At 38.2% G+C, this 24,084-nt stretch overlaps 1 protein-coding gene across 2 annotated transcripts in view; it reads left to right on the top strand.

Annotated features, from left to right (window-relative positions):
* LOC306852705 (tumor necrosis factor receptor superfamily member 16-like) overlaps positions 1 to 24,084 on the top strand; it is a 44,956-nt gene that overhangs the window by 14,110 nt on the left and 6,762 nt on the right. Inside the window, exons 3-5 of one of the 2 annotated variants that reach the window (XM_079389761.1) lie at positions 3,463 to 3,822; positions 20,621 to 20,897; positions 21,579 to 21,739. In XM_079389761.1, the coding sequence (XP_079245887.1) occupies positions 3,463 to 3,822; positions 20,621 to 20,897; positions 21,579 to 21,739 (798 nt within the window). The remainder of the gene's footprint in view (positions 1 to 3,462; positions 3,823 to 20,620; positions 20,898 to 21,578; positions 21,740 to 24,084) is intronic. The other variant, XM_079389762.1, reaches the window with a different exon arrangement.

Genomic DNA, 24,084 nt, shown 5'->3' with positions numbered 1-24,084 from the left:
AAGAGTCTCTGTGTGCTGAGAATTAACTGACTTCTGTGACGTGAGGCGGCTAGCAGACGGGCGGTTTAGCCAGTTTGTCTGCTTCCTGACCTGGGCCCCATTTAGTCAAGTACAGACTCTAAGACTATGTGCCATATTGCCAAGAGTGGCACCACCCCAGGAGGGATGAACACCATCTCTTTTAAACAGGTCAGGTCTGCCCCAAAAACTCGTCCAATTGTCTATAAAGTCTATGTTATTCTGCGGGCACCACTTAGACATCCAGCCATTGAGTGACAGCAGTCTGCTATGAATCTTGTCACCCCGTTAAGCAGGGAGCGGGCCAGAGCATATTACAGTGTCTGACATCGTACTTGCAAGTTCACACACCTCTTTAACATTATTTTTAGTGATCTCCGACTGGCGAAGTCAAACATCATTAGCGCCGACGTGAATGACAATCTTACTGAATTTACGTTTAGCATTAGTCAGCACTTTTAAATTTGCCAAGATGTCAGGTAGTGTTGTTTTCGGCAACGAAAATTATGACTAAATATCATCGTCAACGAACCTTTATCACGTGATGAAAACGAGACGAAAATGCTGGTCATGTGACGATGACGATAACTAAATGTATAATGCAATATTGTTGACGAATAAAAACGAGACTAAATGTGGTTTACAAAATAAAAACTATGCTAAAATGGCTCTTCATTTTCGTTGACTAAAACGAGACGAAACAAAATGTTATAACGTTATTTCGTCTTGTTTAGTCGCGTTATTATTATTATTTTGCAGTATTTCTGTTTCCGGTGTCTCACTTCGGGTCGCATTGCGCAGACGCAGGCGACATCACTTCCTCAAGCCCCACTCGCGGCATTATTTAGAAGACAACAACAAAGTTAAGTCTGACACAGAGAAAGGGACCGATGGTCGGCCAGCCGGGGTTCGTCTTTGGGAGATGTGTGTGTACTTCTAACATGTTTGGTTGGTAAAATAAATGTTGTAAATTCAAATCAGAGCGTCTTCCGTGTCTGGCATGGATGTATTATTGAGTCTATAAGGTAACAATAATATAATAAGATAACCTTGTTTGAAATGGGTTTGGCTAAAAGAAAATTTTGGTTTCGTCTATACTACTTGGTACTTATACTATATTGACTGGGTTAAATAGAATTGTATTACTAAAAAGAGACTAAAATACAATTTTCATTGACGAAAACTAGACTTAAATGTCATCAGTTTTCGTTGACAAAAACTAGACGAAAATAGTCATCAGTTTTCATCGACTAAAACTAGACTAGACTAAAAAGAGTATGAACGTGACTAAAACTAATAAAAACTAAAATGACAGCTTCACACAAAGACTAGACTAAAACTAAAATTAAAACAGGCCGCCAAAAACAACACTAATGTCAGACGCTCTGGCTCCTGGTAAACATTGGACTATGGGGGCTGGTGTCTCTATTTTCACGTACCGTACAATAGAATCGGCAATTACTAGAGCACTTTCATCAGGTTTCTCAGTGGGTGCTTCACTGAGTGGGGAGAACCTGTTTGATGTTCTGATCGGAACGGAAGAGCGGTGTTTTGACCCGCGACTAGGTCGCCTTACATTCACCCAGCTGCCCTGCTGCACAGGCTCAACCGGAACCGAACAATGTACAGGACTCCCTGAGCTAGTCACACCCAAAGCAGTATCTACAGCCCTCACATTCTTACTATCCTCAACTAAAGTTTGGATGCGTGTCTCTAATTCTGAAACCTTCTCTGTCAGCCTAACTATTTCCCTGCATTTATCACATGTGAATCCCTCATCACCGTCAGAAAGCGATAAACTGTACATGTGACATGAAGTGCAAACAACAATAGCAGGAGAAGAAGCCTACTCACCGTGACTGATGAATGATACCAACTTAACTTACCACTGTTGTTTGATGAACTCGTGAAAAACGGAGCGAGAGAGAAATGAAAATGGAGCGAGAAAAAAAAGAAAACAATAATAGGCGCGAATAGAAACAGGAATGGAAAAGCGAACAATCAAATTAGTTAGATTAGTTTGATAGATAATACCAGAAATATGGTGGGAATTAAGTTATATATTATCACTTTAAACAACAGAGAGTGAAAGTAAGGTAAAGATTCAATAAAAAAGCGGAGCTACAAATGCAAACCTCTCAGCTGCACAACAGACTGAAGCAATCGATAATCTCTCTATCGATTCAACCGAGACTGCCTTGCTCTCAGTTGTTGAATCCCTAAGACTGGCAAGAGTGGCTTCCAAATCTTCAATACTTATCTTGCTGGTTCTGTCCGCTGCTTTTGATATGGTTAACCACCAGATCCTCCTGTCAACCCTGTTGGCAAAGGGCATCTCAGGAACCGCACTCCAGCGGTTTTAGTCTCACCTCTCAGATAGGTACTTCAAGGTATCTTGGAGGGGTGAGGTGTCCAAGTTGCAACATCTAGCTACTGGGGTGCCTCAGGGCTCAGTTCTTGGACCACTGTTCTCTTCTCTGTTTACATGACACCACTAGGTTCTGTCATTCAGAAGCATGGCTTTTCAAATCACTGCTATGCTGATGACACTCAACTTCACCTCTCATTCCATCCTGATGAGCCAATGATAGCTGCTCACATCTCAGCTTGTTTAAAATACATTTCTGGCTGGATGAAGGACCATCACCTTCAACTCAACCTTGCTAAGGCAGAACTGCTTGTGGTTTCAACAAATCCATCACTTCATCACAATCTCACCATCCAGTTAGGCCCATCAACCACAGTTCTTCTGGATTTAGTCTGTCTCAGTTTGTTCTGTTTTTTCATGTCATTCCAGACAGACTGGATGATGGTGGGATCAGATCTCTGTGTGAGCACTGGCTGTTGTCAGACTCCTTGTGCAAACAAAAATCTTTAAAACAATTAATGGCAAAACGAATGTTTGGAAATGTAAACTGATATTTCCTACTGACACACTACAGCAAAACATATAAATAACTGACTTAAAACCATTTCTTAGCTGGTGAAAATACTAATGTTCTAATAATTTTGGCCATCACTGTATATTTATTTTACACTTGAGTGCATATAACAGGGTTGAAATGAACTGTTTTAGTATCATTAATATACTATGATCTTTTAATTGATTTCTTGATGTTTTGATTTACATTTTTTAATATATTTTCTGTTTGAATTTTGTTACATTTTTAGTAATTTTGTATTTTTAGTAAAATGTAATTTTTATTAATAGCTTTTACTAAGTTTTATTTTAGCTTTGAATGAAAATAAGAAATAAGTAATGGAAACTAACTGAAATAAATTTTGGTAAAGTTTTTTATTTAATTTCAGCTCATTTTTATTTTATTTCAGATATTGAAACATCTGTTTTATGGTTATGTAATGATAGTAACTCTGAAATACACAACTAGAAACTTTGTATGTTCAAAGAGACTGTCCTCTTAAACGTTTCTCTTCTGTCTTCAGGCGAGACATTCTCAGAGAACTTCAGCCACATGGAGAAGTGCCAGCCATGTACACCGTGTTCTGAATTCACACGCATGCTGACGCCCTGCACGGATGCCAACGATGCGGTGTGTGTCTGTGAATATGGGTCCTTCTTCAGCAAAGTGACGGGCCGCTGTGAGGCCTGCACGATGTGCCCTGTGGGCTGGGGTGTGCTGTTGCGCTGTAATTATGAACGTGACACGGTGTGCGAGGAGTGCATGGATGACACGTATTCAGATCAGGAGACCTCTTTTGACCCCTGCATGCCCTGCACCGTCTGCGATCAGCCTGAGATAGAGTTGAAAAGCTGCACGCCTGTCAGTGACGCTGTCTGCCAAGGTAGGAGATTCGAGAATAAAAATCAAATAGAAGTTGTAAATAGATGGGTTATCATTCATGACACAGTGGGACAAACATATTTCTGTTACTCAACTTCTTGCTTGGTTTTAAAATTACTGGCCAAGAAATTGCCCTTTGTGTTGGCCCTCAATGACTCTGTTCTCTGGAGATGACAGTTGAAGACAAGTTAATTATGACAATTATAGATTTTTAAATAAGAACTACAATACTAGTGAACTGGCTTTTATTTATTTATTTATTTTTTGTGTGTGTTGCTAGGGGGTTCTCGGTGATTGCTAAGGCATTTCTAGGTGGTCAGTAACTTTCTACCACCATTTTACATGCTGTATTGATACAAATCGATTTTTCACTTCTTTCACTTAATGCATTTTCATAAATGTTCTCCATGTCTGTAAAGAATTCACAACACCAGTGCTTCAAAAACTCTGTAGTATATTCATTATTTGGTATTTCAGGAGCTTTTGTCACAACAAAAACATTTCACATGCTGTATTTATCTTGATACATCTTTATATGTTTAATACTTTTTCATAGTTATAGTTTATAGTTGTATTTACTAACTGTTTACTATTTTTTTAATGTTTTTGATAGAAGTCTCTTACTGTATGCTCACCAAGGCTGCATTTATTTTTTATATACAGTAAAAACTGTAAAATTGTGAAATACTCTTAAAGAAACTGTTTCTACTGTATGTATAAATTAAATGTAATATTTTTTTTTTTCCTGTGAATCAAAGCCATATTTTCAACATTAATACTCCAGAATTCAGTATCACATAATCCTTAAGAAATCATTCGAATATGCTGATTTGGTGCTCAAGAAACATTTATTATTATAATTATTATTATTATTTTTATCAATGTTAAAAACCAGGATAATCCACCATTCAAAAGTTTGTAGTATGTTTTTTTTGTAAGAAACTACAACTTTTATTCATCAAGGGTGCATTAAATTGATCAAAAGTGACAGTAAAGACAATTATAATATTACAAATGTTATCTATTTCAAATAAACAGTGTTATTTAGAACTTTCTATTCATCAATAAATCCTGAAGAAAATAATTTAACAGTTATCACACCAATATTAAGTATAACAACCATTTTCAACATCAGCATGTAATACTGAAGACTGGAATAATGGCTGCTGAAAATTCAGCTTTTGCCATCACAGGAATAAATTACATTTTAAAATATATTAAAATAGAAAACAGTTCTTTTAAATCAGATAGTTGCAGCCTTGGTTTGCATTAGAGACTTCTTTCAAAAGCATAAAATCATGTGTAATCTTTTGACCAGTAGTGTTCATATTTATATTTGTTAAAAGTTAAAATTAAGTAAGACAGACTCAAATAATAAAATATAAAAAATTTAATTATTTATATAAAGGTTATGTCAAAAACAAAAAGAAAATTGGCGAAAAAAAAAATATATATAAAAATAAAAATGTATGATAAAGAGTTCAGCTGATGACTACACGTGCTGGATAAATGAATGAATGGGATTTGCTAATGATCATTGTGTCATTCTCAATTCACTGCTGTGCTTGTGTGTTGATGTGGTATGTGGTATGATAAACAGACGATCAGTATGATTTAAAACTGTGCAAGCCCAAAACACTTCAACTTTTTGTGTGCCCAGCTCACTGGACTCTCTGTATAATGCCAGATGCTCTTGGCATAGCCGGAAGCTTAACATTTGCCATCTTATTGCTGAGCTGAACTTAGCTGTGAATAAACTTAACAGTATCTTGAGCAAAGGATCGCATTCAAAGATCTGCAGTCAACATTACAGGCTTTGTTCTGTTTCTGGCCACAAACATGGTTTCAGAAGAGGATCAGAGAAAGAGGCTTTGTACACGTTCTGCTATCAAAAGAAACCATACTAAGTGCAGCTGGGTCCATAAATTGATATGTGATGAAATTTTAAGCATTCTGTGCAATGTGTGTGTGTGTATAGAGATAGACAGCATCTGTAAAATGAAAAATTGCAAATCTTATCACTTACAAGATCATCCTCCAAACTCATTCCTCACTAAGTTTTATTACTTAAAACTTACAGGGCAAGGTTTCTTAAAATCCATAAACTTAGGTATAACCCATAACTTGGAAAAAAGCTAAACTTGACAAACTCGCCGCCACTTCAATTATTTCTAATTTCTTTGAATATGTGTGTTTCTGAATTATCTTTGACACATAACAAAGATTATTATTGCCATTGTCAATAGCTAATCAGCAAATATTAAACAGTGATAATCTGGTTTGGATCAGTTTGTAAATGATTGCCGAGACATGCGTGTGTGTAAGTGATGTTTATCTGTTAATGATCAACGTAAGATTTTATCTGACCCCGTCTGACCTTTTGCTGGGGTCTTAACATGAAGGTGAGAGGTCATAGGTAGCTACTGATTTCACTTCGTCCTGGGTTCTATAAACATGGAAATCTCCAGAAGTAAGTAATAATAATAATAATAATATTTAATTTAAAGTAAATAAAACGTGGTGTTGTCTGCAACAAGGAAGTGAGGTATTTTTTTCAGATAGAGAATGTTCTTATGTATCAGGAATTTACCAGATTACGGATGATGTGGACGTATAAAAAATGATCTAAGGGTGTTTTCACACCTGAGTCCTTTTTAAAAGAACCAAAATTAGATCCCTTGAAGTGGACCAAGCAGTGAACCAATTGAAAAAGGAACCAGATATCTTTATGTTTACACTGTCCCTTCCCATGAAAGAGGACTCAGATCCGTTTTTGGTCCATTTAAGTAGTAATTAGGTTTCAGGCCTCTTTTGTTCCACTTACTGTTGCTCTTTGGAACAAGTCCACTTCAGTGCTGTGTGATGTGGGTACAGTAATTTTATGCAAGATGGCTGACTCAAACCCACCACATTTTGGCCCAATTCACTTCCAGTGTAAAACCCCTTACTGCCACCAAGATATTTTACATAAGAAAAGGTAATGGCAGTTTTCTGCTAGAACATTTTCCGTTCAGTTTACGGACAAGTTAAGGTTTCCTTGAACCCTAAAACAAAACACAATGCAATGCACAAAGTTCATTTTATAAGGGTCTGAGATCATTTGGAATGTTCACATTTGATCCAGCAAACTGCACTCAGACCCCTGAAAAGTGTGAAAAAACCTAGATCGGATTCAGATTCGAGACATTATTTGTCTTTTTTCTGCTCTAATGGGAGATTAGTCATGTGTGGGAACAGGCAGCATGAAAATGGCGTGTAATTTCATTAAAAAGCATGAAGTTGTGTTGGTGTGTGGTGTGTGTCAAAGAGCCCCATCAATCTCAACATACCCGGGTGAATCTGTCACATTTCATGTCACAGGTCACATTTCACCCCCAATCAAAAATAAAAATATATTTTGGCAAAGAAAGCAGAGCCTTTCCAAAAAAAACCAAAGCCTTGTTACTGTTTTTATAACATCAAGATGTTGTACTTTTATTTTTATGTTTTTATATTTTGATGACTCTCATTACTGTATACAATTCTTAGCATCAGTACAAATGTAAAACCACAAATGCTATCATGATGAATAATATAACATACATAGTAAATATGATTTTTTTTACATAGTAATGACAGTTTTTTGTTCATTATTGTAATGACGTTGTAAAAATAATGTTAGAACTTTAGAATTCAAATCAAAGGTAAAGAAAAAAAACTAATAAACTGATGCAAGAGAATAAAAATTAATTCACATAAAAATAATAATTTGAACTTTAAACATTATAGTTTTTAAAACAAGAAGATAATCAAAGATTATAAAACCAAAACAGAGTACAAATTGATTGAACAACAACACAAAAAAATCAGTGAATATGTTAGATTATGGTTTGCCTGCTGTAATGTTTCTTTCTTGTCAGTGATTTCACTTGCCATCATCTCACTTAAAATTACTTTGTAAAAACACAAATAATTTAACACTGTTGAAGGTGATTATCATTTGATTCTCATTACTGTAATACAATTATTTTGAATAAGTATAAAGGCAATACCACAAATACACCCTGATGTATTATGTACATACATTTCTTACATTACTGTAATGCCAATTTTTGTGGAAATAGACTTAATTGTCTTGAAAAAATGTTACAGTTTTATAATTGAAATCTAAGGGAAAAAAATAAAACACTTGACTAAACTAAAGCTAGACATTAAAATATTTTTTAAAAATGAATTATTTAAATACATTTTGTTTACTTTTTTGATAGAATTATGAGATATTATGAGCTCAAGACTTAAAACTTTAAAAATGAAACTTCATAGTTCAATTTTCTTGTGATTCATTATTTGTAAGTGGCCATGAGACAGTGGAGGGCTTTTTTTTCAACAGTGAATGTGTGGAAGCACATAAAAGAGCTTTATTGGTCAATATCCCTCCCATCCAAACCTAAAGATTTATCATCACCCATACTGACTCTTTAACTTTGACCTCTCTTTCTGCCGAGTACAATGTATGCCTTGAAACAGAGATGCCTGTCTGTACTGGACAGAAATAATCAATCTCTCCCTCTGTTTGCCCCACCCTCCCCATCCTACGACAATGAAGTGTGTCCATTCATGACAACTGCTCATCCCCCAGCTGTTTGCACTTGTCTGGCATGTGCCCTATGACATTAGTGGATGGAGTGATGAGCTGTTTTCTGGAGTAACGTAACGCTTTGCCCTGATGTGAGGGTTCGGGGTGATGCCCCGGCGTGTGCCTGAGTTTGTGTCTGAGTTTGTGTCTAATGAATTTCTGAAATTTTTAGCCAGTGGTTTTTGTCCTGCTCGCCCTCTGGGATATAGCTGTGATTGTGGCTGGATTTACATCACTGAAATTCCTAGATGCCCAGTGTGGAATTTAAGCTCCTTACGAAGATTTTTTTGAGCCAAAGTTTCCAAGAGAATCCTTTCAGTTGAGAACAATTTACATCTATTCTTTTATCTCACAATCTTCCCCTTTACAACCCCAGTGTCAAGGTTCACCCACTAAATTGTGCGGCAAGAGTGTGTCTGGATGAAATCACTGACATTCAAACATGGAAGTTCATTGGCTGGTGAAATTAATGAGCATTGATGATTATAAACTGTGTTAACCAGGATTGGAGGTGCAGGACATGCTCAGATCTTTGATGGCCACAATTATGTTCTACTTTTAAGCTAGAAGATAATCAAAGATTCTAAAACCAAAACTGACTACACATTTATTTAACAAACATGAATAAAAATGTCTGACAAATCGATCATTACATGTTACCGATTATTCAGGGGTTGCCCGCTGTAATGCTGCCTTCTTATTTTACAGTAATTTTGGTCACACTTTAGCTTGGGGACCAGTGCAAACGATTAACTAAAAAATAACTACAACTTTTGCCTCATTAAGCTAATAATTTGCTGCTTATTAATAGTTAGCAAGGTAGTTATTAAATTTAGGTATGGGATAGGATGCTTTATAAGTACTAATAAACAAACAATTAATATGCTAGTAATATGCCTGTTAAAAAGCAACTAGTTAATAGTGTGAATTGGTCCTTAAACTAAAGTATTACTGTAATTTATTTTACCATCATGTAAAGCTAATTTAATGATGACCTTTAAAAACACTAATAATTTAATAACACTGTCATTTTTAGAAAGTCACGACAAAAATATCCATTTCTCATGCACATTACAATGTTTGATTGATTTCACCTTTGTGTCTTTTAGTTACAGAAAATATTATGGATTTTTATGTCAGCCATTTATTGGTCACAACATAACATTTTAAAATAATATGGAATAAAAATAATTATTGTCTTTTAAAAAACAGGCAATTTTTAAGTTGCACTGTATTTATTTTATGGTGCCTTTGTTACACATGTTACAAGTTCTTACTATTCTATTATAAGAACAATAAATAATGCATAATTACATGCAAGTAACCCTAAACTAAACCCCAATCTAAACCCTAACCATATAGTAAGTACATGTAGTTAATTAATATAACGCAGTACTTAAATTTATAATTTTACTGAGAACACCATAAAATAATAACAGCACACTGAATTAAATGTGATATTTTGAAAAAGTTCTGAATAGTTTTTTTTTTCTTGGAAAAGCCAGACACTCCAATAATGTTTTATTTACAAAGAAAAATCAAGTTTTACAGTTTAATCTGTCTTAAAAAAGAAAATATTCTTGTCTTTATAACTGGCAGGATCACGGACAGCACTGAACAGGATTTATGCATTAGCACTTAATTAAATCAGGTAGTAGGAAGTACTGATTGAAGATCAGATTTCCCTGCCTGCCAGTGAGTTCTGACTTACTCTAGACTAGGTTAACTTGATGATTAGAGGGGCTCAGTTTGACTCTGTTGACACAATACAGATCGTACACATTTGCTGGCTCACTATTGTGACAAGACTTGATCAAGAAAAAAGGATTTGAACCAGAAAGGAAAGAGCCGTAGCAAAAGATCTGCAAGTAAGAAAGAAAACAAAAGAGAACTGAAAACAGAAATGCAAAAGAAAAGACAGATGTGTATCAGGAGACAGATTTAGTGGCGAGAGGGAGAAAGCATATGTACAGAAGCGTTTGTGGTCGATAAAAGAGATGAAGTTTCTCCTCTGTGATCTCTCACACTGACCTTTTGTGAGCGGTATCACATTTTGCCACAGAGAACTGTCAGGGTTCTGTCACTTCGGTCTAGTTTATTCATGGTTTTGTGACAGAGTCCTGACCAGGGACATGGGAACTATATTGTGAGAGGGGGGGCGGGATTCTTGGGGGGGCTAGTGTAGGCCTTTTGTGTTATGTATCCTGATTGACTTTATGATTAGTTAAATCTGTTTTGCACATGCATCGCCACAGAGTTAATCATTTCAGACAGTACCAGACAGCCTCTGTCTCGTTCACTTCACGTCTGTGGGCGTTACGCACAGCTCAGTGTGGCCGCTCCAATTTACCTTCAATGAAATCTAACCTTAGTGTAATTGACAGAATTACTAAAAAATATTTTGCTACCTAAAAGTTAAAGATTTTTTGTGTCACGCATGCATGCATGTCTATTTCCCTCATATTAAATATGAAACGCATGTGGACTGATATTTTCCCAATGTCTGGACTCCTTTATTAATGGAGTATATAAACAGACGTTTCAATATATTGGTATTAAATGCATTTTCTGAGAATTTATATTTCAAGTTTTTACTGCAAATGTTGAAATGCGCGCTCTTTGGTCCATCAGTGCTTGAGTCACTGATCACATTAGATCCATACAACATATAACCCTTTCACACATAAATTTAAAATAATCTGGCTGACCCCCCACCATGAGTATGGTTTCCATGGTGACGCATCATTGCTTGTCACGTGACACACCGCAGCAGCAACAGCGCTGAATGAATGATGATCTGCTTAAACTGCTTTTATGTAATTTTTCCTTTTTTATTCAGAATATTCACAAATGTGTTAGCTATGGCATGAAATATCTGATATTCCTATTGTCGAATACATGCAAGTGGAAGTGTATTGTTGTTTAAACACCTTTATAACGATCGCGTTAGTTGAGCTGTATGCGCGATGGGTGCCGCCATGTTAGTTTGTGCCGCAGACGCAGTTCAGAGAATCGGATCTGTTGGATTTACAACACGTGAATTCATCCACTTCTCCTGAAATACTTAAAAGTAAGTGGCTGGTGAACTGGGAGAAGAATAGAGTAAACATTAAAGTTACTTACACAATGTGTATCTGATATGAATAAAACGTGTCGAATTATAATGGAAAGGATTATTATTACCTCTTCCATAGACATCAGTGTGTATTTTACAAACTCTAAATGTATTGTCTTTTTAGTACTTATGTGAATTTATATGTCTGAAACCTAAAATAAACAGTATGTGGTTGAAAACACTGAAAAGTTATGATATATGACAGCTCTGAGCGCTCCTGTCTCTGGCTAAATTCAACATTTGCTTACAAACAAGAAATTTTATGACACAAAATTGTGAAATGTAGGCTTAAATCAAACACATTTTAATTCAGATTCTGTATATATATATATATATATATATATATATATATAACGGAAAACAAAAACAACGAAAAAAACAGCTGGCTGACCCCTAGAGGTCAAGCTATTAATTAATCTGGTTGTTTCATGAGAAAAAGATTAAATGTAGTTGCAATAAACGCACCAAGAATTCGTACACCTGCAGCAGTGGAGGACTATTATTCTGCCTCGCAAAACTGCGGAAGAACTGATGACGGCAAGGTTTGATCTTCGGCTGACCAATCAGCAGAAAGGGACATTTAATTCCCGCCCACGTGTAGAAATCGAATATTGAATCTGTTTATGCATTTTTCTACCCCTGAACGAAAAATTAAGCTGAATTCTTGTTTTTCGTTTCTTGGAAAAAATTGAAAAAACGAAAAAGGAGCCGTTTTCTAATTTTTCTACTTTCAATATTAAATCAAAAAATTACTGAACGCTCGATTCCCGATTTTGGTTTTCTAATTTCAAAAGGAAAATCTGTTGGCCGCCAAGATCACGGACCGTTTTGCTGGCCATGTGCTTGTGTTTTTGTTTGAGCACAAGACTGGTCTTGTTTAGTTCTATGTGCCATGTGCTCTTGTCAATTGTCTTGACCCCACCCACCTTGTTTCCTGATTATTGGTTAATTTGCCCCACCTGTTACCCCATTACCCTTCTCATTTGCTCCCTTTATAATCTCCTTGTTTTCAGTCCTGGGCCAGTTCGTTGTCGTATGTTCCCGTCGTGTGCTGATCCTGCCTTGCCTTGCCTTGTCATGTCATGTCCTGCCTTGCCGAGCCTGCCAGCTGTCCTGTTTTTCCCCTACGGGGTAGTTTTGGTTGGTTTTGTTTATTTTTCTTATTAATAAAAGCCCATTCTCTGCAGTACTGAGTCCTCGCCTCATCCCTTCTCCCCACAACCTTGACAAGAACATGCATGCACGTGAACAACACACTACATATTCTGCTCTCTTCACCAGCATGACAAGTCATGTCACTGTGTATATTCCCAATAAACATAATGACATAGTCAGATCTTGCTTAAAGGAAATACTTTCCCCCAACCATCTCTCATTTTAGACTAATATGAGGCAGCTAGTCACCTTCGCAATCAAGAATCAAACAGTCGTGATTGTGAAAAATAACCTGTCTGTGTGTGTGTTTTTTTTTTTTGCTTTCACATGCATACATAATTACAGTAATGCATTATACCATAAAATGTGTTAGAAAGGAGACTGTGGTTGTCCAGGCCTGTCCGCTTCTGTTGCTCATACTGTGTTATGCTGTACAGTATGATGATTTGTAACACTATGAATGCAATGTAAATTAACAACATTATTAGTGCCATTATTCCAAATATGACTGTGTCTATGTTGGAAATGACCAAACACAGTAAAGGCCCACTCACACCAAGAACAAAAACCTAAACAATAACTACGAACCTGACGTTTGTTACGGTTAGAGGATCCAGGTAGGCAAGAAGGCGAGGGTTTCACGCAATACAGATATTTTAATAATACAAATCAAATCACGAGTACACAAGCTCAGAATAACGTCAGATAACATAACTTTTACATAATTCTAACTAACATAACTTTAAGACACGACACCCTATGCTAGGGAACTCAAGACTTATAAAGACCAGGGAACAAAGGAGCAAACGAGATAATTAACACAAAACAGGTGACAGGACTAAACGATGATTACTAATTAACTAAACCAGAACAGGAACTACCAAATAAGGTCAAAACAGAACTGAAAGGAAACTAAACCGTGACAACATTATAGTCAGCACCAATAGCCTCTAGAAAGCGTGCCGACATACAGTGCTGTTGCAGTTCGGGTGTCCCTAGTTTGAGTCCCGGCTTATGGACCTTTCCTGGTCCTGCCCCCTCTCTCTCTCCTACTTTCCTGTCACTATCCTATTGCAGACAATAATATGACCAAAATATAATCTAAAAAAAAACAACACATGAAGTTTTAAAAAGTCACTCATGGAGTCCACAGCACAACTATAGCAATAATTATAAAACAGTAACAATAAAAACATTGAAAACAAATCAGAATCCACACTTTAAAATTATTATCATTTTAAAAATAAAAGACTGTAAAAATGCCATGACAAAATGCAGTTAATTGCTTGACAATGAATTCCCTGAAAAACTGGGACATTTATTGTAATTTTACAGTACACTACTGTGAAATGTACCTTTTTGGAAGTGAAAAAGAAAAAGTCACATAATTTACAGTGAAAAAACGAAAACGGACATTCCCATAATTCAGTGTGTAACCCTTCACATTTGATGGTTTTACATTTAAAGTATTGTTTCTTCTTAGATTTTTGCTATAAGTACATTACATTAGGGGTTTACATCATATTTAGTAATGTCAGGGGCGCTGCTATGGTTTGTGGGCCCCCTGAACAACACATTTACTCAGGGCCCCCCTTGGTAGAAATCACATTCTAACCCCCTCTAACGCCGGGCCCTTGCAATCGTCCTAACGCCAACCCCCCACCCCCCCCCCCCCCCCTTTACAGCACCCCTAAATAATGTTCACAGCATTATTTTAGTGTTGTGTGCTACAATTGACCCTTTGCAAAGACCAGCCCGCCTTCAATTTTCCTTCATAATTTTGTAATTTTTAAAGACATTCAAACAATAAATGCCATTTTGTGGCTCTTTAATGACAGATCACTGTATTGCTTCAGTGAAAGCCTCACGTGAACCGATTGTCTTTTCTTATGTACTTAAAGCACGAAATGAACATCAGAAATTATTCTTTCTGAAGACACCATTTTTTCAAGTTTAAGTCCACCAGAGTTAATCTACTCTCCTGTCTGATTTGTGATCAAGCCTAGAAGGGATACAGCTGCAGCTACTGGGCATGCGGACATCAATAAAGCGCAATTTTTGTTACACTTTACAATAATAATTACTGTTTTTGCATTATTGTTTAGGAATGGGGTAGGTGTAGACATTAATAAAACACAATCTAATAGAACATTTAATTTATTGTTAGTTTCCGGCCGTAGCTGTCAGAGAAGATGGCGGATTCAGAGTTATGATTGGTCAGATCGCCTGTCAATCAAGCTCTTTGCAAACGGTCAATTATGGAGTTTTATTGTAAATTTAAGTGAAATCTCTAAACTCCATTAATGTTGCTACAGGTCTTTTTACAGTAAATTTCTGGCAACACAGCTTTTGATATATATACAGTACGCCTTACTTTAAAGCTAGTGCGAGAATATGACTGCAGCAGAACACTTACAATGAACATAATGTTATCACTTATTGGTGTGGACGTTATTATATTTATCATTGTAGTTGTATGTATATGTTATAGTTTTAGTTTATAATGAGAGAACTGCCATATATTAACTGGTCTTTGACAAATATATAGTGTGAGGTGCAAGCTTAGAGAGAATTTTTTGACAGTTACTAATGTTATTCTCTCTCAAGTTATGAAAAATGGCAGATAATTGGGGTATTATGTGTTGTAAAGTGAAATGAAACTCCTGTTAAGCACGTAGGAGGGAATGCAAGGAAAGGAACTGAACATTTTTAACCACATATCCAAGAAGATGAAAGCAGCGGGAATATCCCAGAATGCTGAACAGCTCAGAATTAGCATTAAACCCTTAAAGATGTAATACAAATTAGTAAATAGCAGAATTAGTTCCTGCATTTGATGTCATTAACAACAGTAGCCTATTTTGTTGAATAACAGTAATATTTTGTTGAACCAGCGTGGCTCAAACAGCAGGGATGTAACTGTGTTTCTACATTTTCGGGAAACAGTCATGACTAGATAATTTCTCCAACAATACATCATACTACTATGGTAAGCAGTCTTTGAATGGGAAATGCACCCCATTTCGATTTATGGACCGTTTACGATCATGAAAGCAGGGCCTTGTTGAGATGATAGCCTGTCACATTGACGGATAATCAGCCAATCACAGTGACACTGCCCTCTCTCATGTCATGTGACACTTCATGTTGCACTTCCCTTCAACTTTCACACCACTGATCATATGTGTGCAAGAACAATATGCAAAAGAACAATATGATACATAGAAACATCAAAAGAACAATAAATACCGAGAAGGAAGGAGCAGGAAGCAGAGCATTAGAAAGGAAAAGACAGAACTGTGTAGATGAGTGAGTTGTCTTTATGAGGCAGAGGATAACCGCCTGACTAAAGGTCAGCCATGCATGAGAGAGATGTGATGAGAGATAATGGAAAAGAAAGAAAGCGATATGGAGAGGCAAAGGAGTTACAGAGACATGAGGGTTTGGATGTGGGGATTGTTTCTTGACAAAGAACATCTCTGTCCATGATGGTGTCTGGTGTCCCTTGTCCAATGATACACTGTGTGTGTGTGTGTGTGTGTGTGTGTGTCTGTGTGTGTGTGTGTGTGAGAGAGAGTGAGTGTGTGTATGATTATGGACTGGCATATTATTCAGAGACTGCATAAGGAAAAGAGATACTGCAAAAAATCACATTCATTTTCTCCTTAGGGACAGTAACAGTAACTTAGAAACCGTTAAAGGCATAACTACTGTGAGCTATAAAGCTGCTAACTAATGATGTTCGCTTTTGCTAAAACCATCAGTCTACATTATTTAGTCATATTTTTAAATCACCGTGTTTAACAGTGCAGGTCCTGGTGAGGAACCGCATTACCCATGATTCTGCCGAGAAATCTCAACCAATCATATAAAATTCAAACAAGCAAATTGCACCAAAAGAACACTGTAGCACTCCCTTGAAGCACTGGAAATGAGATGAGGCTACTTATAACCTTGTATATGTTTATATATATGTATATATATTCTTTGTAAGTGCAATGAATGTCTTCACCCTAGGCTGGAAGTGTGTGTAGACAATTTTCAATAATACTTTTGTCTTTCTGTGGACTGAATAAGGTCTATGCTTCATATAGAGAGATATATAGATTGCTCTTTCCGTTTGCGCTGTTTTTACAGCAAAACTCATCAATGCCATTATCTTCATTCTTGAAGCAAACGTTTTGCTTGATTAGATTTGGTGACTAGATGTTGGGCTGTTGCATTGAATATGGGAACATGGTGGCATGACACTTTTCATCCAGTGTGCATCATATTTGAAGTAAGTGGTTTACCATCGGGTTTGGGTTTCCTGAACTCAAGGAAGTTGAGTCACTGTATAAATTAGCATTAGACATTTTGCTTCATTACTGTTAATCAGATAAGAGACTAAATCGTTCCAAATTTAGATGAACATACACTTTTGTGCCAGTAATCCACGCAGAGCATTCACAGTAAAACTGCACCACATTTGCCACTCGTGTGAATATCCACTACCTCTAATCAGTACAGGCCCGATTCCAGAATTAAATCACTAGGGGTGCTTGTGAAATTAGTGAGGATGCTCTAGCCTTGATAATATATTTTGACATATATTTTTGTCCTGTCTTTTGCTATGGTTATCGCTATGTCATTCATTGCAATTTGAAAAGTGAGTCCTACATTTCTATACAGATTAATTAGCAGTGTGTGGCCATTGGTCCTCTTAGCAGCATAAAAAATAAAACTTTTAATTTATTCAAATTCTGCATGGATAATATACCCTAGAAAGCACACAAAGATCGCTCGCTTTATAACCACTAAAATTTGTGACTAACAAACTGTGATTGGCTACAGATATGTCTGTGATTGCACAACAATGCAAAAACACGTTGTAAAAAGAAAGCTTTGATGCTCTCCAGAGTGCAAATGCAAATACACACTAGAGCATTTGCCAGATCTGATTCATCAACTTGCTAATATTACAGTTTTAGCTGATGGTTCTCTTTCATTTGAGGGTGCTCACATGCTAGCATGACAATACCTTTTTTATTTTAAGTTTTAAGTTATTTGCCATATCAACAGTATAGAAATTGTGCTAAAATACAAAAAATAAGAAGATATCACTGAACATTTAACTCTAGCAAAAGTATATTTCTTACTGGAGTTTTTTTTCTTCTCAGTTTTTAGTATTTTTTTTTAATTAAGACAAATTTGCTATTATTTTAATATTCAATCTGTTATTTACCAGATTAGAGAATTCTATAATGCCTAGCTAAATAGTTGGGTTTAAATCACAGTTGCAGATGTTGCAAGTATTACTCTTATATTATGTTAGCAATGTAATTCTGCTGAGAAACCATAAGAAAAAGTTGAATAAAGACAGAGATAACATGCCATTGGCAAGATGCCAATAAACATATTTTGAAACCATCTTTATGTTGTTTCTTGATTAATTTGGCGAGTCAATGTGACATTATGACAATATAACTATATTAATATGCAATTAATTAATTACAGAAAAATGTTTATCAATTGACAGCACTAATATATATATAATAAAAAAAATACATGATGTGTAGAAAAAGTTTCTTAATTTCCCTTTTTGGGGAATTGTAAATTTCACAAAGAAACAGCAAGTATACTTCTCTATTGTTTTAAAACCAAATATGTCATTCACAAAGCTTCATGGGATTTTAGTTCTTTGAAAACATTAAGTCTTATACCATTGTCTTTTTGTCTGAATTTCAAATTTTTATAATTTTTTTTTTTTTTTTTTTTTAATGCAATGTAATGTATGTATGTATGTATCGCTTCAAATCAAAGTTTGTAATATTTTGATTCACCTCATAGCTGGTTGGTTTGGTTCTTGGATTATAACACTTTAACAAATACCTTTTAAAGATTCCTATGTTTAAAAAAAAAAAAAAAGGAAAAAGTACTTCTACAATTACGGTACACAGCAATGTGCTAAAACCATCTTTGACAACACCACTTAAACACCAATGCCTAAACAAACACCCTGAACCCTGGCAAATGCATACTGTCTCAAGACATTAAAACATTTTAAATATTAACATTTAAGTTAAATATAATTTTAGCAACACCTGGCAACCATCAATAACACTGTGGCAGTGACTTTTGCATGGGCAACAACACCTATATTCATTCACATTCATTAAGGACAATTTATTTGTAAATCGATTCTAAGAAATAGTACACAAACTGTCACATTAATGCAACAATAATGTTTCAGAAATTTCCTCTGCTTTTATTTCATGAATGTGGTAAATTATTAAGTGTGCCACAAAACTAGCTCACAAGCCCAAAATTCCCTCCAAAATGTTTCATGCTGCAGTACTTTGATCAATAAATCCATACTCAACATTGCCTGAAGCATAGCCCTTCCCCAAAACCAAACCCCCAATGACCCCTCATCCCCCTACAGCCAGAATATCTGATGTTCTTCAATGTGCCTGTCCATCTGTCTATGGTATAACTTACACCACCCATTCACACACACACACACACACACACAGTTGGGTTTCCATGTTTTATGGGGACATCCCATAGGCGTAATGGTTTTTATACTGTACAATCTGTATGTGCTATTGCCCTACACCAACCCTACACCTAAACTTAGCCCTCACAGGAAACATGCTGCATTTTTAGATTTTCAAAAAACTTTATGCTGTATGATTTATAAGCTTGTTTCCTCATGGGGACCAAAAAATGTCCCCACAAGATTAAGATTTACTGGTATTACTATCCTTGTGGGGACATTTGGTCCCCAGGACGTGATGAATACCAGGTGCACACACACACACACACACACACACACACACACACACACTCACTCAGTAGCCCGGGGCGATGCCTGTTCTCCTTCTACCTCTCCAATCTAATCACAGTCTCCTGCACTAGTTGAGTGTCCATTAGGTTTGACTTAGGACAAAGCCTGTTTATTACGGCCCCCAATTGAATCAAAGATAATCAAATCTAAAGAATCATTTTTTTTACTTGCCGGAGTTCACAGAGCCAAGACAAAGCAGTCTCAGTACTAATGTGCTTTTACTCAATTTTACAATGTTCACTGGGCTGTTTTTGTGTCTATTATTTTGAGATTGTATTAGAAACTGATGACTAGACATAGATGTAATCTGGTAACGTTGTACACAGGTTTTTTTCCACACAACAAACAAACAAAAAACAAACAAACACATAGGCAATGTGAGAACTTTGTGGAACATTTTTCAATTCTATGCAGTTGAGCTTTTTTGTAGATACAGATTCCATGTCAAGGTCTTCTAATGTTGTAACTAACTTGATCTTAAAGTAATAGTTGACCAAAAAAATCTGTCATAATTTAGTCACCTCATGTCATTCCAAACCTGTATGATTTTTGTTTCTGTGTTGTTCTGTGGAATTTTGAAGAATGTTTCAAATGTGTGAGTCCATACAATGAAAGTCAATGGGGTCCAAACATTTTTCACAGTGTCATCTTTTGTGTATACATGTTTGGAGCAATATGAGGATGAGTAAATAAAGAACTTAAACACAACTGACCTTATTCAAACAGAAAGAATTTGTGCGCAAACTGTTCATTTTATTTTTTCTTTTAACTTCAACTATCAACTCAATACCACAATTTACATGAAAGTGGTTTCATGAATGATTTTCACAAATAAAATATTATTGCAGCAGTTGCAATAAGAATATCTGTGTAAATCATTTCTATAACTAGTTTTATTTAAATTGTGAAAAGAAATAAGCAACGTGTTCTTCTTGTGTTTCATGAATGGCTGTACCTCCTTTCATATACTGTAATAACTGCATGATTTATGCATTTTTAACTTGCTTTAGAAATCTCTCATGCCAATTCCTTATTTTTAGCAACTAACAGATTTTGTCTTTTTCTTTGTCCCTTTCCTCCAACAGATGTAGATCCCCCTAACAGCTCAACCATTACTTCTCCTCTTTCATATTCTACACCTTCTCCTCCTCCTTTTTCTTCTCCCTCTTATTCTTCTTCTCGTGCTCCATCAGATGTCTTGTATACAGTCAAGACTCCTCCTGACAGTCCTACGGAGAGCGTGACCACGGCTGACCCTGGGCTGAAGAGACTCCATGGGCTGAGTGACAACCTCATTCCCATCTACACCTCTATACTGGCTGCAGTGCTGTTGGGCCTGGTGGCCTTCATCATCTTTAAACGGTGAGGAGGACCAGATTCATTCTCTCCCTGAGCTGTTTTCATCTCCACTCACAAAGCGTTGTACAGCTATGTAGGCTTTAGTTCAGCTATATTTATAAACTCAAAAAGCAAAAAACGCTTCTAGGCTGTTATTCCATCTGATCCATCACGAGCACATTGTTTATTATGTGGAGTAAAACAGAGACACTGATCTCAGATCAGATTAAAAACATAACTTTCCTTTCTGATTTAATGTAATGCATTCAAAGCCTTAAGCAAATCTGGCAATATAATAATCAAGACCGCATATGCAAATATGCAAAATAACAAGTGATTGTTTTTACTGACTGATAACAATGTTGATACAAATTCAAATAAGTCAGATAGTTTTCTGAGCAGACACAGATGGAGATTGTGGTGCAAAGGGCTCATAAAATATTAAAATCACAGCTGGGAATGTAACTTTGATCAGCTTTTGTTCATTTAGGGTGTGAATGTCCTGGTGCTTTCAAATCATTGCTTCTTTGAGTGGTCCAACATCTCCATTTCTGGCTAAACCAATAGGGTGTGTTTGGGTGGGCCAAGCTTGTCTGAACATTGACTTGAGGAGGAAGAGTGGTGCAGAAATATCACAATTTTAGGTTAGAAATGAATGCTGATTTTCTAATAAAATATTCTGATGCTTCCTTTGATATCTTTCAGGTGGAACAGTTGTAAGCAGAACAAGCAAGGAGCTAATAACAGAGCGTGCAGTGCAAACCCCAGTCAGACGCCTTCTCCTGAGGGAGAGAAACTCCACAGTGACAGCGGCATCTCAGTGGACAGTCAGAGCTTACAGGAGGGCCAGGGGCCTCCACATACAGGTACAAACCCTTAAATCACACACATACACACACACGTGCTGCTGCTGACCTTATTGCATATGCATTTGGAGGAGTTTCCTTTTCAGACACAAACTTTATGGGAGAGTATTTAAATAAATTACACAACATGATTTTTCTAAGGCTTATGGTAGTCAATTTATTGATATTTGTGCCATAATTTAATGCCAAAAGAAATCATGTCTTAACCCATGTTGCACTTCACATGGTTGCAAAAGTGGCTAAATTGCTCTGCTCTTGGTAGTTTGCATTAATCATTATGGAAATGAGCCTGGTTCCCTTCCAGGAACTTCGAGCTGCGTCGAAACGCATATGGGAACGCCTTCAGCGTGACCAGGCTCTGAATATGATGTGCAATCAGTCAAACAAGGGCGAGGCGTCACGGGCGGGGTGACGTCACGACCAGGAAGCATATAAGCACGTGCGGCGGAGCAGGCTTCAGCTTTTTGTCATTCAGCGAAGCGCTCTGTGTGTGTCAGTCTTATTTACTGTTGTTTGTCCTAGTTTTAAGTGGAAAGCATTCAGTATCATGCCAAAGCCAAGGGCAAGCTCAGGGGTGAAGCTTTCAGACCACGTTTTGAGTCGTGTGTGCATCCTTGCCCTCGCTATATCACGAGCGAGGACACACACGATTTGTGCGTGGTCTGCCTGGGTGCGGAGCACGCAGAATCGGTCTCCGCACCCGGAGGGCTCTCTTCGAGAAGGGAGCCTTCGTGAGCTCCCCACGCGGTGCCGGTCCCGCTGCTGCCGAGGCAGAGCGGCGGCTGCACTCGTGGGGCTCGCAGGCTGATCTGGCTGGCGAGAGTCAGACGGGCATGTCCCTATCTCCTCCCGCGCCTGATCTGGCGCCCCGTCTCTCGGTTCGGAAGCGGTCTCTTCCCCCCCCGAGACGAGGGCTCAACGCTTCGTCTCTCTTCCTCCGAGGAGGTTGATGTGACGAGCGTTGACGAGGTTTCGCCACCTCTCTCGCCCCAGAGAGCTACTAATACACAGGAGCCTTCCGTTTTCCCCGATCTCCTCACCGAGGTGTTGAGATCGCGGGTGAAATCTTTTCGTCCCGGCCATTCGTTCCCGCGGGAACTGAATGAGCGCGGGTATGCGGTGATGCCGCGGGTTGAACAGACGCTTGCGAGCTATCTGTCTCCCTCTACGGCATCGCCTTTGAAGGCTCCTGCTCTGCTTACAACATCTTTGGTGGGCAGAGGGTATGCGCGCTCTCTAAACTCAGGTGGCTGCTGGGCGGGCGCAGCCTCCTCCGCATACCAGCTCCTCGCGCAAAAGGTCCTGACGGGCGAGCCCCAGGACCGCGGAGGGCGACCCCTACTGGGGTGGAGTGGCTTGCACCGCGGCACTCGGTGACCACTTCACCTCGGTGCCCTCCAGGGACTTGTCTGCTGACCCTGCCGCTGTTCCAGGGCACAGCCGGTCCCAGCGAGTATATTTCTCAGGTTTGTCCGCCCGGCAGCGCGGAGCCGAGAAACTCGCCTCAGCCGCCAGATTACGCGTCTCATTCCGGTGCGCCGCATCGAGACAGCGGTCTGGCCGCTTCTCTGAACCCAGAGGTCAGTCTCGAGAGACTGATTCCCTTAGAAGATCATTGGGCAGCAAGCTGCCGAATGTGTCTCTTTGGGTCCTGCCTTGCAGGGTCTGGTTCGTTCAGAGGTCCTGACTGGTGAGCCCCAGGACTACGGAGGACGACCCCTACTGGGGTGGAGCGGCTTACACCGCGGCACGCGGTGACCGTCTCCCCTCGGTGCCCTCCGGGGATTTGTCTGTCAACCCTGCAGTTCCAGGGCACAGCAGGTCCCAGCGAGTATTACTCTCAGGTTCTTCCGCCTGTGATTTCAGCGGACCTGAGAAACTCGCCTCGGCCGCCAGATTACGCGTCTCCTACCGGTGTGCCGCAGCGAGGCAGCGGTCTGGCCGCTTCTCTAACACCAGAGGTCAGTCTCGAGAGACTGATTCCCTTAGTAGATCGTTTGGCAGCCTGGCAGCGACTACCGAATGTGTCTCTTTGGGTCCTGCGGACGGTAGAGGCTGGCTATTCCATCCAGTTCGATGGGCCACCTCCGCTGTTCAACAGGGTCTGTGTGACTACGGTCCGCCCCGAGCAGGCTCTGGTCTTGGAACAGGAAGTCGATACTTTGACTGATTTGTCACGACAGACCTCAAAGATGTCTATTTCCATGTACCCATCCTTCCCTCTCACAGGGAGTTCCTGAGGTTCGCTTTCGGGGGCAAAGCGTATCAGTATCGGGTTCTTCCCCTCGGCCTAGCACTCTCACCAAGCACTTTCACCAAGTGTGTGGATGCGGCACTGGTCCCGT

Source organism: Barbus barbus, assembly GCF_936440315.1.
Source record: "Barbus barbus genome assembly, chromosome: 32".
NCBI classification, from domain to species: Eukaryota; Metazoa; Chordata; class Actinopteri; order Cypriniformes; family Cyprinidae; genus Barbus; species Barbus barbus.
Note: the sequence above shows the minus strand (reverse complement) of the source record. Positions and strands in the feature narration are given on the sequence as shown.